Source organism: Miscanthus floridulus, chromosome 9 (assembly GCF_019320115.1).
Source record: "Miscanthus floridulus cultivar M001 chromosome 9, ASM1932011v1, whole genome shotgun sequence".
Taxonomy (NCBI): domain Eukaryota; kingdom Viridiplantae; phylum Streptophyta; class Magnoliopsida; order Poales; family Poaceae; genus Miscanthus; species Miscanthus floridulus.
Genome location: NC_089588.1, coordinates 84,218,343 through 84,237,372, shown reverse-complemented (window position 1 = coordinate 84,237,372; position 19,030 = coordinate 84,218,343). Strand labels below are relative to the sequence as shown.

The 19,030-nt window shown below is 49.2% G+C and overlaps 1 protein-coding gene across 1 annotated transcript; it reads right to left on the bottom strand.

Moving 5' to 3' along the window:
- Positions 1-681: 681 nt before the first annotated feature.
- Positions 682-6,499, bottom strand: LOC136483872 (respiratory burst oxidase homolog protein B-like). Its single transcript, XM_066481018.1, has 8 exons — positions 5,605-6,499; positions 5,324-5,480; positions 5,165-5,213; positions 3,928-5,075; positions 3,684-3,786; positions 3,455-3,537; positions 1,786-2,306; positions 682-1,021 (listed from the first exon to the last, which is right to left on the bottom strand). The coding sequence occupies exons 1-8, from the start codon at positions 6,215-6,217 to the stop codon at positions 912-914; spliced, it is 2,784 nt and encodes a 927-aa protein (XP_066337115.1). The 5' UTR covers positions 6,218-6,499; the 3' UTR covers positions 682-911.
- Between the last annotated feature and the right edge of the window lie 12,531 nt (positions 6,500-19,030).

Here is a 19,030-nt window from a genome sequence, read left to right as displayed (position 1 = left end):
CCACCACCCTGCGCGTGCGCGGGAAAGAGGGGGAGCAGTAGATTACATCTTACATGCATGTGTAAGAAATTGGTTCCTAACGGGGTCACGCTGGCCGTTCAGATAGAAAAAAAATCTGGAAAGAGAAACTGGAACCACATGGGGAAAAAAAGAATACCTCATTTTGTTATTCAAGAATGTGTATGACTAACACCATTGCACAAGCATTTTTTTTGGCTATATGTAGTGCTCTTGCTTTGGACTATCTATACAATGGAATAAAGCACTACAAGGCAGATGCTAATAAATATACAAACAGCTGACACCGACAAAAAACGAAACTACCCTGGTTGCTCTGTGGGCCACGGCGTATGCAATCATGCTCAACACCATCTAGAACCCTAACATGTTAGCACTACTACTACTACTCATTGATCGAGGCCGTTCATGGTTGTTGCCCACCAGAGATGGTGCTCCAACATGGGATCGGAGATATGTGGCCTGGAGCACCTCAGCTGATGGCAGCCACAAAATGTGTGCACTTTCTTTCCTGCGTTGCATTGGATGGCTCAACTTTCATGACCTTTGCCAGATCAGATATTTTGAACCTTTTGATCTGATTAGGCCATCAAACATTCAAACTTTGCATCATGCTGGCTGATTAAACTGCAGCCTAGTCTAAAGTGAGAGAGAGACAGGATCTGTACAATGGCATTTGGATTCTTAATTCTTCTACTAGAGCAAATGAACAAAAAACTGTTGGGGTTTTGATCCCAACTGGTCTGTCACAATCAAGCAATACCTACTTTGGTCTCTACTCCCTGCCCTCTACATCCATCCGTATATACGTACGCTACAGCATCTGACTGCGGTATGTACCGAACTCTTTGTCATGCGAAAACTTTTGGATCATATCGAGGCCATATAATAAATTAGAAGTTCTCCTTGTGGAACTCGAACTTGGTGTTGGTTTTCCGCGAGAAATCCTGCGCGAGCTCGCGCAGCTCCTTTGTCAGCACCGGGGCACCACAGTAGAACACTCCTGCAATATCAAAGATCCATCAGAGATGTCAGTGTTGATTCAGAAACTGAAGTATATATGAGGAAGTCATGCGAAGTAACTAGGATGATGATTAGCCGTGTTGTTGTTTTACCCCTTTTTCAGGTAAAGATAAGAGCTGCTAATAAGCATGCCTGATTTGACTCAGTTAGGCAAGTGATGAGCATGCAGCACCTCTTGGAAATATATGTTAAAGAAATCTGGTGCCTATCTGATGACCCAACTTTATAGTATTCATAATAATTTATAGATACCCATACTTTATAGTATTGATTGAACTTTAGAGATACCCAGCTTTATCTCTGTTCATGCGAACTCTTGTTTATATAATCATCTCATTGGCTGTTGTGCCTATCAGCAAGCAAGCAACAGTGATCGGTCGCTTGGCCCCTCTGATCTAGGCTGTCAAGGTCCTATTTCACTGAGTCTCAACCAGGGCTAAGTTCAAATTGAACACGCAGCACCACAAGCCCTGGACTCCTGGTCATGCATAATGACTGTCCCTGTCAGATAGCTAAGTCCTGCGGCGAAAGTTAGGCCAGCCACATTGCACTACTCCACGATCATCACATGTCTCCACCAGCATGCATCAAGTTTGGTAGAGTGCTTCTTTCACCGTCTGCGATCCATCGGGTGAGAGAAGCGTGGCGGCATAGACCATGCACACTCTTGATTACCACTTTTAACCTTTCTACGATGTCGGTAATAAGTAGCAGTAGATAAATCAAAGTAGCCAACAAACTTACCGACGCGCTGGTTTTGGTGGTTGAGCGCGATGCGCTTGTAGACGTTGCGCCAGTTGGGCCTGGCAAAGTGGGTCTTGACGCGGGTTCCCGACACGACGTCGACGCCGTGCTTGGCGTGGTTGAGCGACTGGAGCATGGCGATGAGCGCGGACCGGGCGTCCCCTTCCTCGTACACGCTGGTGCAGTAGTTGTGGAGCTCGATGACGCCCTTCTTGTCGGTCTCGGCCACCTCGTCCATGACGCCCCGGAACCACTCGAAGGAGCCCTGCTCGCGGGTCACCCAGTAGAAGTAGGCCCGCCGCGTGCGGAACGACGCCATGGAGGACGCCGAGGTGTCGGCGCCGGAGCCGGAGCCGGCCTCCAGGTCGCCGTCCAGCTGCCTCATGTTGTTGATGATGTCCTTGATGATGGAGATCATGGGCGTGGCGCCGATGCCCAGCCCGACGAGAAGCACGATGTCGTACTGCTTGTAGTCCTGCGCCGGCGCGCCGTACGGGCCGTCGATCAGCACCTTCGGGAAGCTGCAGAGCAACGGTCGCTTTGATTAATCCTAACGGTCAATCAAATGCACAAGCAATCTATGGAGCAGTTGGTGTATGTGGTAGTGAAAAAAAAAAACCCATACTATATAGGAGTATATTATTAGTAGAAAGTCAAAATTCAGTTTGTCGGAGAGGCGGCGAAGTCAACCGTGCTGCATTGCATTATGAAATCGGAGAACCTAACCCACACTCACAAGCCACACAGCATTGTTGCATGCTCCGTGTTTCACAGGCACAGATGGGACGCGTGCAGAGAATGTCCTTTGTCCGAAAGATTTTTATATCAATGGAATTTTTTTTAAAAGAATATTCGGAGTGGAATATGTTGGGCATGGGCAGGCGTAGCTAGACCCTTCTTCACCTTATCCCCAGCCACTGGCTGTCCACAGCCCCCCAGATATGGCACTGGCCCATGGATAAACCAGCAGGACCAACAGAAGAAGCCATCTTCCACAGTTCCACCGCCGGGAATATCACCGGCCGGGCACCGTTAGTTGGTTCGCCAATCTCTAGCTCATCATGCCCACCGGCCGAACTGAACGAGGCAGGTAGGCACCACCTACCACTACTGTTCGGGGGCGGAGATCCTGCAGGGGTCAAGGTCAACACCTGCTACTCCCCCCAAATGTCCACACGGAAGAACCCCAGTTAGATAGACGGGCACTGTGGCAATGTGAAACGTACAAAGGCTATATGTTGCTGCTGGCTGGGCTAGTGCGTGCACCGTAGAAAATGAGATGTTCCCTGCTGGAGACCCTGGAGTAGGGACCGTGATGCAAGGGGTGATCTCATGCCCTGCCAAAAGGTCCTTGGAAGGGGAGAGAGAGAGAGGTCAGAAAAAGCGGCGCCACCGACTGGAGCCAGCCGAGCCAATGCAAACCAACCAGCCCATGCCGGTCCTAGACATGTGTGAAGCCACAGCTGGAGAGCAGCAGTGGCACACGAACGGTCAGTGACGACGCGGCCACTGCCACCAACCACACCGAGCGAGACCTGGTCAGGTCCAAGCCCGACCCGGCTCCAGACGACTCGTCAACATCCTCCCACTCCCACCCTACGCTAGCTCCCGCGATTGCCCCACGTTTTTGTCATGGAGACGCGAGAGGAAACTCAAAATTTCGTCTCACCTGGGGTTGGCCATGGCGCTGCCGTCGCGGTCGTACTCGGCGCGGAGCAGCCCGCTCTTGCCCTCCGTCGGCGGCCGGCACACCTGCATGCACATCCATCCGCACGCACTCAAGTTAGCTAGCTTCTTCAGCAAATCACGATCGATAATAACCACAAGGTGCTCGATATCCCCTTGCGAATTGATGATGATGATGACATGCATGACATGGCGCGTATATATGTACGTACCCTCGAGAAGACGTTCTTGAGCTCGCGGGTCCAGTCGCCCAGCGTCCTGATGTGCACGCTCACGTAGTCGTCCCGTGGGGCCGACGTGATGGAGAACGGGTGCCTGCAACCAACGCAACGCATCCGTCCATTATATGAAAAGCATACGTAAACTAGCAGTCGTAGCAGCCTAATTAAAACCAAGCATATATAGCCATAGGTGGAAGATCGAAAACAACGCAACGCTGGCTGCTTAATTACGTACCACTGGAACGGCGAGACGGCGGCGCAGTTGACGAAGATGTACTGCCCGCTCTTGTACCGGAACCCCTGCGGCTTGGAGAAGTGCAGCGACAGCACGTTCCCCGGGTACACGGCCACCTTCAGTATCCTCACGGGTCGGACGCTGGACCGGAGCGCCCGCGTGAGCCGCTCGCACGCGTACAGCACCATGGGCACCGCCAGGTACATCCACGTCGACTTCTTGTACCACTTGTGCGTCAGGTACAGGTAGTGCCCGTGCACGATGAGCAGCGCGTACACCACCACGAAGCAGTGGTGCGAGTACCAGAACGCGTTGAACCCCGTCAGCTTCTTCAACACCCCCGGCAGCGCGATCCGCCCGCGCCGGAACCACGGCGTCGCCAGCGTGAAGGCCACCGCCATGAGCACCAGCATCACCAGCCCCGTCCACCCCTCGGTGCCCTTCACGAACCACCAGTAGTTGGGCGGGCGCGGGACGCCGAAGTACTGCCCCAGCGGCGCGTACTCGGCGTCCGTGGCGTGGAGCAGCCGCGGGAAGTCGCACGTCAGGTGAGAGATGATGTGGAGCCCGGCGCCCACGGCGATACCCACGGCCACCACCTTGTGGAAGTTGAGGTTGTCGTCGAAGGGCACGACGCGCCCGACGCCGGCGGTGCGGTTGCGGATCCAGGTGATGGTGTTCCGGCACACGGGCAGCAGGATGAGCGCCATGTTGAACTTGAGCGTCTCGGCGCCGCCCTTGGCGACGCACACGCAGTAGCCCATCACGTGGAACACGTAGCGGTGGCGGTACTGCATGAACTTCCAGGCGAAGAGACCCGAGCAGATGGAGAGCCACAGCAGCAGCACCCACACGCGCCGCCAGTTGTCCTCCAGGAAGTACTGCGCGCGGCGGTACCACCGCCGGAGCGGGTTCGGCTCGGCCGTCGGGCGGAGGCTCTGGCTCAGCATCTGGCTCAGGTTCCGGCTGTTGGTGGTGCCGATGCGCACCGACTGGGAGGGCGCCTGGAGGAGCAGCATCTCCAGGTTGTAGAGCTCGATGTAGCCCAGGTTGCCTGGGTCCAGCTCCTCCATGATCAGACGCGCGTACTCCTCCGCTTGCTCCGTGATCTTCGACAGCTTGTTCGCCGACGCGCTCAGCGTGATGATCTGCAGGAAGAGGCATTTGGTTTGGTTTGGTTGATTCAACAGCACACTTCTACTGTTGGTTGTTGGAGAAAGGCTGTTCACAAAGCTACCTCTTTGACCTCCTCCTCGGTGATCCTGCCGTCCGCGTCCTTGTCCACCCTGCAGGGGTAACCGAAGGAAGGTGAGGTTTGGTTACTCGATCGCGAGCGTTTGACGGTCCGTAATTAAGGGAGGGGTTACTACTGGTTTGTAGCAGCAACTTAACGTACATGTCGAAGAAGGTCTGCAGGCGGCCGTCGAAGCTGGTGTCGGAGATTTGGTCCCAGAACTCGAGCAGCTCCGCCTTGCTGACGCTGTCGCCGGAGATGTTGCGGCGCCGCGACAGCGCGTCGAACAGCTCGCCGGCGAACTCCAGCTCCTTCATCCCTGTTGTTCATCCATGTGTGTGTGGTTCATACAACAGGACAGAGCTTGGCAGGTGCAAGCAAAGCAACACGCCAAAACTTGGAGCTCGAAAGAACAAGCAACAGCACAAGGATCGATCACTCACCGATGCACTGCCCGAACTTGGAGCGGTGGAGGAGTCCGTTCTCGGCGAGCTTGTCGAACCGCTTCTCCACGGCCTCCCATCCGGCGGCGCCCTCGGCCTTGCTGATGAACTTGAGCCCCTTGAGCGCGTGCGCCGCGGCGGACTTGGAGCGGTCGAACCTGGGCCCGCCGCCGCGGCGGTTGACGGAGGCGATGCGGCGGAGCTCCTGCGACACCTGCTTGATCCGCGACGACGCGTTCCGGATGACGGAGCTGCCGGACCGCCGGTTCTCCAGCGTGCGCGCCAGCAGCGTCACGTCCGAGTCGTCGCCGCTGCCGACGTGGGCCGGCTTCACGCTGTGCACCGCCACCGAGTCGTCGCGCACGTCGAGGGTGATCTCCACGTAGTCGTCGTCGTCGTTGTTGGACGCCGGCGAGGCGGCGCGCGGCGGCGGCGCGGTGAGCGGCGCCGACACGGACTCGGCGAACCGCGCGCTCTTCCGCGCCCCGGCCTTCTTGCTCAGCGGGCCGCTGTGCGGGATCACGCGCTCCCTGGTGGGCCCCTCGCCCGCCGCGGCGGCGGACGACGACGACATCTCCACGATGTCCCCGCCGCCCGGCCTGGGGTTATGCATGGCGATCGGTGCTTGCCGGGGAACGAAACGCTTTTACGCTGGTACGTAGGGGCGGGCGGGTTCTGTAGTCGGCAGGCAGCGAGGGAGGGAGGCGGAATCGGGAACGGGAGGCGAGGGAGGGACGGTGCGTTTGGCGAGGAGGGGCGGCCGGCGGGGAGCTTTATAGCCGTATCGGGACGGGGGTCGGGGCGCGCGAAGTACGTTTTATTTTACTAGTCGTCGTCGCCGCCGCTGCTGCGGCTGCTTCCACCAATCCTCCTTTCATTTCATCTCATCGTCTTCGCCACCGTGGCCGTTCGTCAGCGTCCGTCGTTTGGTTCCCCGCATCCGCCTGAACTGGTCAGCGTACGCCGAGAGCGCGTGCCCTGCTCTGCTCTGCTGCGTTTGGACACGTTTCCAAAATTGGGGCTTAGTTTCTCGTTCATACTTCATACCCTATAACATTGACGTTGATGGCCGCTTAACCACAGACGACATAAGATCCTCCTCTCTTTGGTATAGTATATATGACCTTCGCCTAAAAGCCAGAGAATTCACATTTGAGTAGCTTTAATCTTCTTCTAGTAGTAAAAAAAAAAAACTGTAGTTTCTCCTTTGTAACTTTTTGCAGAGCCATTTTTTATAAGGTCCATTTGGATCCTTCAAATTAAATTCATTCTAATAATTATAATTTAAGCATAGCTTAATTAAGCTTATATATATATGGAATACATTTGTATACTAGTATTAGCCATAAAAGAGAGATACTTATATGTTGCATTTTCTAGCATAGAACTATAACATGGTGATCTATAGAATTAATTTCCAACTCTCATCTAGTCTAATCCATTAAGTATATTAAAATTTCTCCGACGTGAAAGGATCCAAAAAAAAAGCCCTAAGAGCTTTATTTCAAAAGTCCTCAAAAGGGACGTACGTATGTTCCAAGACCATCCACGATTTGAGATGGACGATCATCATTGAGAACCCGTGTCCCTAGCATCGTCGTAGCTATCGAATTGATAGGACAGACATTTATATCCATATACAAAAATGAATATAAACATAGATCAAAATATCCTCAAATATAAATAATAGGATCGTTTGATCCAGTAACATACTATTGAATTATAATTTTATTTTATTTCATTTCAGGAACTAAATATTGTTTTTAGCTTATGGGAAAAACATATTGTTTTTATTGCAGTCCATTATCAGTTGAGAATGAATGATGTTAGAAAGGAAAAAATTATAATGGCCTGTTTGGTTTCAAGCTCCTAAAATTTTTAGGAGCTAAAAGTTTTAGGAATTTTTATGAGGCTACTAAAACCTCCTAAAAGAGTGTTTGATTTCATCTCCTAGAACTGACTAAAAGCAATAAATGCACTAGCAAATAGACCATGCAGCCCTCCTCTAGGAGAGAGAGAAAGGGGGCAGGGCAATAAAGGAGGAGTAGTGGAGGTCTAGGATGGACTTTAGGAGCTTTTAGGAAGGGGTGGAGCTCCTAAAGTTTTTAGCCCCTCCTAAAGTTTTTAGAAACTTTTTGGAGGAGGTGTTTGGTTCTTTAGGCAAATTCTATCTAGATTTTAGCTCCTAAAACTTTTAAAAGGGTAACCAAACAGGGCCTAAATCTGTTGTTGTTCTTATTCATCAATGTGTTCTCAAGGTATTTAATAGCATTTATAGTGGTTGTAATTGCTCTAAAAAAGCGATATATATATATATTTAGACCATCCACTAATTATGATTTTGTTATTCAAATATTATTATTTTTTATCTGTAAAATAGTGAGCGGTGCTGGAACAAACCAGACACAATGGTTCATCGGTCGTTCTATGTAGGACATTTGACGAAGCTGAGCTCAAAAGAAAAGCTTGAGGACTGAAATGCACTTTGAGAGTTAACTTATGAATGAAATTAAGCACGGAATTTAAAGTTTGAGATCTAAAATATTTAGTCCTAGATGAGATTGAGCCCAAAGTAAACTTTGACGATCGAACTGTCGGTTCGAAAGTTGGGGGCTGAAACTAAAGCTCAGATGGTAGTTGAGCGATTAAAATGAATGTTCCGCCATTTTGGGCATGGCAATCTTGTTGAAATACCTGTTAACATTTCCATTTTGTTTGTGATCCTTAGGGTGATTCCTCTCGTCATGAGCAACATGCGAACCAGTCTATGCTTATTCTGCCTATTCGATGACGGGTGGAGTATATGGCATAGTAGCTGGCATGGTGGAAGCTGAGGGCCTGTTTAGTTCCCCTCCAAAACGCTAAATTTTTTTAAGATTTTTTGTCACATCGAATCTTTGGACGCATGCATGAAGCATTAAATATAAATAAAAAATAAAATTAATTACACAGTTTAGACGAAATCCACGAGACGAATCTTTTAAGCCTAATTAGACTATGATTAAACACTAATTACCAAATAACAACGAAAACGCTACAGTAACGTTTTGTCAAAAAAAATTTGGCATCCAAACTGGCCCTGAGCTGCAGCACAGCATCCGGTGGAACTCAAGAGTACGGCTGCCGTCAGGTCAGAGCTTCGCCCCCATGACCGTGCACAGAAATTCCCGTTTTTTTATTTCTAGCAGGGACATGTCGAACCGTCCTAGCACCACGTAAACGTGTATTGATTAATCGAAACAAACTAACCTGCTAGAACATAGAGTATATTAGAGTGTAGATTAAATCAATATGGTTGCGTTCCCTCGAAAATGCTCTCCTGCTCGTAGGTACTTTCCAAACAGGACGGGCCTAATATCAGAAGAGCACCGCCGAATTTTTTTCTAATAAAAGAATCCTAGGTCATGTTCGTTTATGCTAAAATTTATTTTATGCTGAAATGTTAGGAGAGAAAAACACTGTTTTATTGAAAAGTAGCTCAAGCGAACAGGCCCAGTGGCATTCTCGTCAGGACGATGGTCCTAATTAATTTGATGATGTGAGGTTGATGACATTTCCGTGCTTGGAACTCGATCCTAGGTTGGCGGCGGTTCGTACGCATCTCCTGGCGTAGCAGTAATGCGGTCGTAACGGCCAGCCCGGCAGCGGTCCCTGCCACGGACCGCGCGTCTCCGTCAACGCTCAAAACCGTGTCGCCGAGATCGATCGATCGATCGAGCTCTCCGGCCGGCGACATTGTCTTCTCCGTTTTTCCCGCCCCCGGTGGGTTCGTCGCGTGCCAGTTGCCACGCGCAGCTGCCAAACTCCGACGGTCAGCGAGCGGCCTTGACCGGGCAGGCCCGCAGCTGGGCAAACCGCTTCCGCCTGCTCCCGAGGATGCGATGACCGGGGATTCTGTTGGTTAGGCCGTGGCGTATTGTAAATGATTATAAATTTTCAGTTGAAATATTATTTTTTTTATACAAATCAATAAGTAATACTTCTTCGAGAACCCAAAATGATACGAACCAGCGAACCGAACGGCTGTCTGTCTCAGCACTGCATGCTCGCCCACACCCGACACCCGTAATACACTGATACCGATGGATATACTCCATAGTATGTGGCACATTTTTTAGTCATAAATAAAGGGAGATGGTGTATCGACTATTCGACTTTGAGTACCAAAAAAAGATGGTGTACAAACTGTATGGAACTTGCTTATACCATTGCGTTTTAGCTGCAAGTACACGGGCTTCAAGAAAACACAATGGATCATTCAGGGCCTGTTTAGATGAGTTTCATATTCTTAAAAACTAGTTTTTGCTCCTACTTTTTAAAATCTGGATTCTAAGTAAAAATTGGCGGGGGCATTTGGATCCTCCTTAAGAATTTGGCTTCATTTATTATTCACAGGGTCACAAAAACTGGCAAAAGCTAGGTGAAAAGATCAAGATGTTCAAGAGTGGAGGTGAATTGTGTTAATTCTAAATTTCTTTCAATAATTAAGCCATACACTTAGCCCATTTCACCCTCTTGTGTCTAGAAGTGTTTCTATTGTTCTACCGTATAAAAGTTTTGCACACTAAGTTTCAATCCTACTCTAGCATGACAATTCTAAGAATGTAAAGATATGAATTGAATTGCTCAAATGTAAATGCTCAAAGTAAAGAGAAGGAGAGGAACGCGACGATGTTTTTCCGAGGTATCGGAGAGTCGCCACTCCCCACTAGTCCTCGTTGGAGCACCCGTGCAAGGGTGTAGCTCTCCCTTGATCCGCGCAAGGATCAAATGCTCTCTACGGGCTGATTCTTCGACACTCCGTCACGGTGAATCGTCCACAACCGCTCACAACATGACTTGGGTCATCCACAAGCTCCGCCAGATGATCACCAAGCTTCCAATCATCACCGAGCCATCTATGTGATGGCGATCACCAAGAGTAACAAGCACAAACTCTCATTTGACCAAGACAAGCCTAATGAGAAAGGTGGATGCACACTTGCTACTTCCTATGCACTAATAAGGTCTTTAATCTTAGATTATCACATCTCAATAACCCCACTAGGCTCTTGCTCTTCTTTGCACTCCAAAGATGTTTCTCAGCTGAACAAATGGGCAAGAGAGCTCAATTGGACGAGTAGGATATGTATTTATACCCCCCATTCAAAATATAACGGTTGGGGGTCCAACTCAGCATCTTTTAGGGTGACCGAACGCATAGGTCCATGTGACTGGACGCGCCGGTTAGTAGCCAACGGCTACGTGGTGTCACCCTGTCAGAGAGGACCGTTGGAGTGACCGGACGTAGAGGAGCGTCCGATCCTCCTAAACCTGACGCGTTCGGTCCTCAAATTTCCTCTCTGAAACCTTACTGATATTGACCAGACGCAGCAAACGCAGTGTCCGGTCATTCATTGTTCAGCGTCTGATCCTTCATCAACACGGAGACCTAGCTGCTACAGTTGGTCGGCACCGGCGCATCCGGTCCCAATCAATGCTCAGCGTCTGGTCTCTCCACGGCTTCTGTTGTGCGCGCTGAACACTGACCGGATGCAGCACCTGTGAGTCCGATCAACACTAAATCAGTGTCCGGTCAATCATTTGACCCTCCATTCACTTCCAATTCAAAGTCTTTCGTGAATGAAGTTGACTCCAATCGATCTTAGGGCTATTTCTAAGCTACCTAGTGCTAAGTTTGACAAGTGTGCACCACACCTAACCCATTAGACTCATCTAGATCAAGCTACTAGTTTATACCCCCCTTAATAGTACGGCCAAAGGAAAAACAAAGTCCTAAACTACTCTAAGTGTCTCTCCAACGCCAAACAACACTTAGATCTAGTCCATCCTTAACCGTGTCGTTCATCCTTTAAAAACCAAAATGATTTCCATCAATATGGGCATGAAAACCATAATTGCCCAAACAATCATCATGACCATGATCTAACTCAAGTTGCTTTTGCAAAATACACGTTAGTCACAGTAATATCATGTCGTCATTAATCACTGAAACCCAACTAGAGGCCTAGATGCTTTCAATCTCTCCCTTTTTGGTGATTGATGACAACACAACCTCGAGTATGTATAAGAGATGAGTGAGGTTTTTAACATGCTTGGTTCATATAAGCAATTGACAATAAAGAACAAAAGAAGGTTAGGCATGCTTATATGATCCAAGCCAACGCAATGTACTCACAAGATATGAAATAAGCATGAGTACACAAAGTAAAGCTTATTTGTATCAGAGTAAAACGCAGAAGTAAGGCAAATGAGCATAACGAAATGACATGACATATTATCAAAGTAGAGAGCACACATGTCACATAAGTTGCACAAACACACATATATCACATATAACACAATGCATGAGAGTAAATGTGAATGCATGAAGTATCACACATAAAAAATCGAGTCCATCTCACATGCTCCCCCTAAATCTAACATACTCACTCCCTCTCCCCCTTTGGCGTCAAGCACCAAAACCTAAGAGTCAGATGGCGGTGAGAGATCTAAAACTAAGCTGCTTCATCCTCGGACCCTAAACTCTGAGCGGTCGGACCCTCTGTCATTGGAAGTGGAGGTGAAGTGGTCTGGGTTTGCTCAGTGGACTCGGTGGCTAGGTTGGCCTATGGCTCAGAGGGTGTCATTGTAGGAAGTGGAGCCAGAAGTGCCGCTGTCGCTGTCGCTAAGACCTCAAGAGTGGGACTGATTGTCAGAGGCGGCTTGGACGAAGCAACAGAGGACGGGATCATCTTAGAAGTCCCTGTGACCGGAGCGACTGTGGTAGGAGCAGGGACTCAAAACTCAGGCGGTGTAGGTTGTCCTGTGAGCTCACTAAAAGTAGCACCCAAACTCCTAGAGACATGGATGTCCGTCACTAGCACTGACATGGACTGAGTAGGAGTGAAGCCCATGACTATAGGAGTAAAGTGTTGAGCCTACTCTGTCCCTGGTGAAGTGAACCACTGAGACACCTGCTCGGTAGGTGAGACAAACTGTGCAGCCAGCTGTCCCTGACTCTAAAACCCACTAGGCTGTACAACTGGAGTCACTGTGGTAGTAGTAGCAGGCTGACCGAGCTGCAATGTGGGCTGGTGAGGAGCAATCCTTGTGGCAGAAAAGGCATACTACATGAACCCAAGAAGCTGCTGCTGAATGACTAACTGCTGCTGCTGGAACTAATCCTATCATGCTTGCACCTGAGCAATGGCAGCTGCTGTCTCCTATGCTTGATGAGCCTGGTCCTACCGCATGCGCTCAAGTATAGCCAGCAAGGCAGGGTCTGCCTATGGCTTTGGCTGTGGCTATGGTGGAGCTAAGCTAGAGCCATCGGCCTCTCTATCATGTGCATGTGGTGGCATATGTGGGATAGGCTGGTAGTCCTCATTGGAGCTGTCAGTTAGGTCGCTCTCGACCACGTCCTCCTGCTATGCCTCTAGCTGCTCTAGCTCTATCTCGGCAATGGCCTTGACGACCTTGTCCTGCTCAGTTGCAGTCTCTAGCACCTCTGGTCTATGGCTTGGCTGGCTAGAAGTCCTCCCACGACTATGACGTAATAGCTGGCTCATATTGTACTATGGGAACTCTGTAATAGCCCCACTCAACTCAGCCACTATCTCTAGGGACTTCTGTGAAACTGCCTACCTAATAAGAAATGTGATCTAGTGAGCATATGGCAACTGACGTGGCCTCTAAAACCCTCTGCTAAGGTATCCTCCATCTCTGAAAGAATCACATCCCAAATGTCAAACACTAGGGACCAAGCAGTGGACTAGCCAAAGTTGAATATGGGTTAGTCCCTCTCGGTAGCCACTCCTCGGGAGCAAGGACCTCCTCATGACTACATCAAGGATATGAGCTATAGGTGTAAGGTCACGCGGTGTCTGGCTCAATCCCTATCCAAATGGCTCAATGAAGTAATCCCTGACCAAGTCTGTAGGTAGTACTAGTCTGCCATGAGGGCATCTCGGTGGCTCTGTCTCTCCATAACAAATCTTGTGAATTTGAATATGAGACTCTGGAATGCTCAATATCTCTCTAGCCCTCTGGCTCTATAGCCTATAGTCATGGCTTCTGAAGGCAAAGTGAATGAACCTATGCCTTAGGTCAATCCACAAGGAAGCATACAAATCTTTGACCCATGACGGAACATACCGACCAGTCCGTCCTAGAAGATCTACCAGACATGGTAGGTAGCTGAGGTGGGGACGGATTTGCTCTCCTGCAATAGCAACTATAGCCTCTAATGAGTAAACTCTCTGTGATATGAATGCCACACCACTGTTGAGGTAGGAATTGTAGAAATCCTCCTGTAATACTATGTAGAACTGCTCTAAAGCACGCTCATCCTGCCTCGGCAGAAACCACTCCTCAAACTCCACAAAATGGAGTTGTTGCACCTGCCTAGCTGTGGCTACCCTCATGTCTAAGTGTACCACTGGAAGCAGACCCTATGGTCTGGGAGGTGGATGAGAGCCACGTCTCTGTGTCTAAGGCCTCAGTGACACCTGGGTGCCAGTGTGACTGGAGCGTCGAAGGTGTGGCTGCTCTGCCTGCTGCTCGGTCTCCTCCTAAGGCTCAACCTCCTCCAATCGAGTGCCCTTTGGTGCATCCTCTAGAGAAACACGTCGACCTCCAAGCAAGATAGTACTAGGAGGACTACCAAGACTAACCTCAAGCTGCTCAACTGCGGTCCTCTGAGCTGGTGACAACTGATCGCAAATGCGAATACCACTGCCTCTGCCACCTCTCTCAACACGCTCTACGGCGATAGCCACTACTGCTGCTCTCTCTGTCTCTATATCACCTCCCTTGCGCTTCTTCTTTGTAGTGGTCTTCTTTGGCCCCTTCCCCTTTTCCTATGTTGTTAGGCGAGGAGGACGCCTCTCACCATCATCGTTGGGACCACCCCTGACGTTCTTGCAATGAGCCATATCTGACACTAAAAGGAACCACTAAAACTAAGAGAACTCACTGCCAAAAGATACAACTGCTACTGACCACTGACACTCCCCCTAGATCACTGTCATCTGTCACTCAAGAGGCTTGGCCTCTGTTCTATACTCGTGGGCTTGGCCACGAGTTTATCTGCCACTAAAACACTGACAAGCAAACTCACTGCACAAGATAGAGTAGGAGGTATACATAAGCAACATTATATACTAGAGGTGAGATGGTCCTTAGAAGAAGCAAGCAATTATGTAAGTGAACAGATGGAATGGCTTGCTACCTTAGATCAAGTTCGGGACCTGTGAAAGAATGAGACACCGAGTATGGGGGGCACCACACGGGAATCAACAATGTCACTGCATAGACATACGGCCAACTAAAAGGATCAAGCAATGAACTAGATGTGGTTCAGACATTATAACGAACACCTTGCAGGCGATAAGGGAACTCACCTAGGGAATGATGTCAATCGGCCAAGGGAACATCGAGGATGGGCGTACGCGTTCGCTGGAGTCAAGAATTAATGGCGAGGTCCACGAAAGGACCACGACGGTGGTGGCGATGACCCACGATGGCTGAGGTTTGGGCACCGTGGGTAGAGCGGGCGGCCATGGTGGCTACGCTGCGCGTGGGTGCGCGGAAGGGCGACTAGAGTGACGTGGTGGCGGTGCCAGGGTTCAGGCAAACATGGTAGCACGGCGGTGCCACGCAAGCGCTGTGGCACGAGGGCGCAGGCACGACGGCGTGAGGGCGCGGGCGTGTGAGGGAGAAGAAGAAAAGTATGTGTGGGCCCCCAGCGTTAGATAGAGATAATATAGATCTATTTTGCTTTGACAGTTGCGACTGGACGCACATGTGAAAATGACCTAACCCTACTCCCCAGAGTCTGGTCGAGTACAGAGAGGTCTAGAGAGCCTCAAAACGTGACCGGACGCGTTCGATTACCCCGAAATGGACGCAGCTCAGAGTCCGGTCATTCCTATGTTCCAACTTGCCCTGACCGGACGCGGATACAACTTGTTACCGGATGCAGATGGAACACTGTTCATCGTCCAGTCTTCTTCAGCACTTGCATCTCCTCCTGATGCACTGACCGGACGCTGCCATGGGTGAGTCCGGTCCTTGTGCCCGGTCCATCTTCCACAGCAGTTTCTTCTCCTTTCTTCACGACGCTTTCTCCCAATCAACTTCCAACTTCGATAAGACCAAAATAACCACAAATTGGGATAGATATGGGAGACCTCTCTCAAACCCTCAATTTTTCAAAATAATTTGCCTTTGGCTATAATTCATTTTAGAAAAATAAGCAACAAAAGAGGCGAGGAACAACTTATGGCCACCTAATAGGGTTTATAACTAATAGGAGCTTCAAATGCTCTCCCTATTTGTGGACGAACACAACGGATGCTCAAAAAAATAACCGAAAAGAAACGACAAAACAACACAGATGCGTATGCAATGCAATACTTGAAAGAAAAATTAGTTGCTCGTCAAGTTGGATCCAAAGTTAAGCTTCTTCACACACTTTTCGGCGATTATCTTAACCATGTTAGACAAGCCCTAAGTGCTTTACTAGTCCATCCTTAACCTTGTCGTCCTTCCTTTGAAAACCAAAATGATTTCCATCGATAGGGGCATTAAAACCATAATTGCCCAAACAATCATCATGACCATAATTTAACTCAAGTTGCATCTACAAAACACACGTTAGTCACAGTAATCGCATGTCGTGATTAATCATATCTTGATTTTTAAGAATCTGGCAATAACTAACATAAGAAACTGGACAATAACTAGCTTGTTTGATCCTACCTAGTTTTTAAAAACAAGATTTTTAAGGACTAAAGGAATCTTAAAAAAAAGGTCCTATATGTGCATGCTACCTACTAGTGTATGCATATTATGTTATTAGAAAAACGAACGAGTAAGAGAGAGAAAGCAAAGATTAAAAGGCATAAACCTTCGACCCAAATTCATCCACAGACTTGAAATAGTTACGTGCACGACAGGTTAGTTTCTTAGGATGTAAAGCATGGACGGATATGGTATATCTCCATCGAGACAAGTCCTCAACGTGAATACGTCATCATCGACGCGCTGCATGCGCGGCTAACGCGGAGTACATGACCACCTAAAGATGTACGAACAATCACCTCATCACCGTGCAGCGTGCAGAGCTTTGGAACGCCGCCTCGCAGCAGGTGCAAGTGCACATCACATCCTGTCGTATGTGCTCTCGTCACGAGCACCTTGTACATTATTTCCACGCGTCTCGCTGCAGAGGCGGCCTGGTTAAGCTGTAGGTCCGGCCGGTGCGTCTCCAACAGAAAGTGCGCTCGCGACCGGTCATTTTCTTTCCCTCGTCGCCCGGCAGCGGCACACCCACGCGTGACGGACCGATGGAATCGCCGAGCTTTTCAATGGGTCTCCTCTTCCTCGCGGGGCTTGGGTTAGTACATACTCCCTCTGTACCAAAAATATTGCAATTCTACCATTTAAATTTTGTCCAACAAAAAATGCACACATACAAAATATAGGTACCATGTCAGCTAGTGGGACCCACCCTGAGCAAAACCAATCGTCCACTCGTCTTCTGTACTAGCTGCTGCATGCAGATTAAAAAAAAATCGGATGCAGCCTCTCGTCCACTCATTCTTGTATTCCAGAACACTCCCGTACAAGCTTTTTCTGTCAGCGAACTATATCTCTGTCTGTTGGGACTAAACTATATACCTTTGGTTCTGTGGAAAAGTTTGTGCTCGCTTGCGACGCGTCGGTGGCGGTTTATGCGCTCTGATTGCTGCCGCCTTTTGCTGCGGATTGCGCCAACGCCGTGCTCTGTCCAACTTCTCCTGCAGCATCGTTGTCCTATCTGCAGAATTTGAGGAATCTCGTAGCTAGCTGAAAGGAACAGGGACCATATATGCTCCATGCTCGTGTCGTGCTGGACGCCGCGACCGCCATCGATCGATCCAGGCGTCTACCTCTCATAGATGGATCGCGAAAGTCACGTGCGGTAACTTACCGTGAAATGCAAATGCATCTAGCCACATGCTGAAATTAGATGCTCATGAATCAATTTTAAAAGTCTTTTCTACTACAAAAAAAAAACTTATTTTCTCGAGAGTTTTTTCCCCACCCGAGATGGTTGCATTGACGGGTTCTTGCGAGATGAAACGTATACTTGCTGAAAAAATGAATTCGCAGCGCACGAATCAAACTTAAAAGTCTTCTGTACGAGTTCGATAATATTTTTTTTTTCCTTGGGTTGCATTGACAAGTAAACTAGTTCATTACTACAAAGCAAGAGAAGGTACTAACTTTTTTTTCCTTTTTTTTTGTGTGTGTCGCAAGTTTGCAACAATGTCGATGCTGGTCTTTGCGGATGCACGTACCTAGTGCGGTCAAAGCATATTGTCCTTGTGGTGACGCTGTGCGATGGACATGTATGTGCCCACCAACTAGTCTATTTTTATATATCTCTTTACATTTTTTTATTATATCGTTTCATTGTGTTGAAAGACTTGGAGGGGAAATAATACCGCTTGAAAATAGTGAACGATTAGCGTCCGGGCGTCCGAACACCCGCGCCCGTAGTCATTTCCCGCGTCGTTTCACGCGCCCACGCCAGGCCCGTGTCAGCCCGAGCGTCACTAGCCTCGAGAAAGAGAGGGAGGAGACGGCGGATGTCCAGCTAGCACCGGAGGAGGAAGAGACATTAATGCGAGGCAGCAGAAAAGCGAGGAGGGAGATGCAACACGCGATCTACTTTTGAAACATCCAGATGCAACACTTGCAACATAGATTTGAAGGCAGATAAAACACTTCAAACATGCATATAAAACACTTGCTGCAACACTAGATTACGTACGGAAAACAACTAAAACACTTGGAACATATGTCTGAAATACTTGCAAAAACATATGCAACATGTAGATGAAACACTTGAAAACATACGTCTGGAAAAACAGATGAAACATTCGGAACATACACTTGAAACATATGTGTATAGCCATTGCAACATGTACAACACCTCGAACTATTTTTGCAACATCAAGATGAAACACTTACAACATCCAGATGAAACACTTGAAACATACGCTTGCAACATGGGCTTTCAACGCAATGTCATCTTGTTGCTCGGACGAATCGAGGCTTGTCGTTGTGGAGCTCGACGCTGGCCCGGAGGTCGACGGCGACACATGTAGCTTGACGGGACGGCTTCACACGAAGCTCACCCCCCTCGCCTGCTTGCTAGAGCATTCGTCGTGGAGGCTCGCTGGCTCGGTGGAGGCGGCCGTGGCTCGCCAAATCGGTGGAGGCGGCCACAGCGAGCGGGCCGGCCACGGCGAACATGGCCATGCACGAGCAGGCAGCGTGGTGGAGTCGGCCGCTCGCGACCGGGCAACGCGGTTGAGGCGGACAAGAGCGAGAGAGGGCGCAGTAGAGAGTTTTATTTTTTCGGCAAGGTGTGGACAAGAGGGAGCAAAGACGC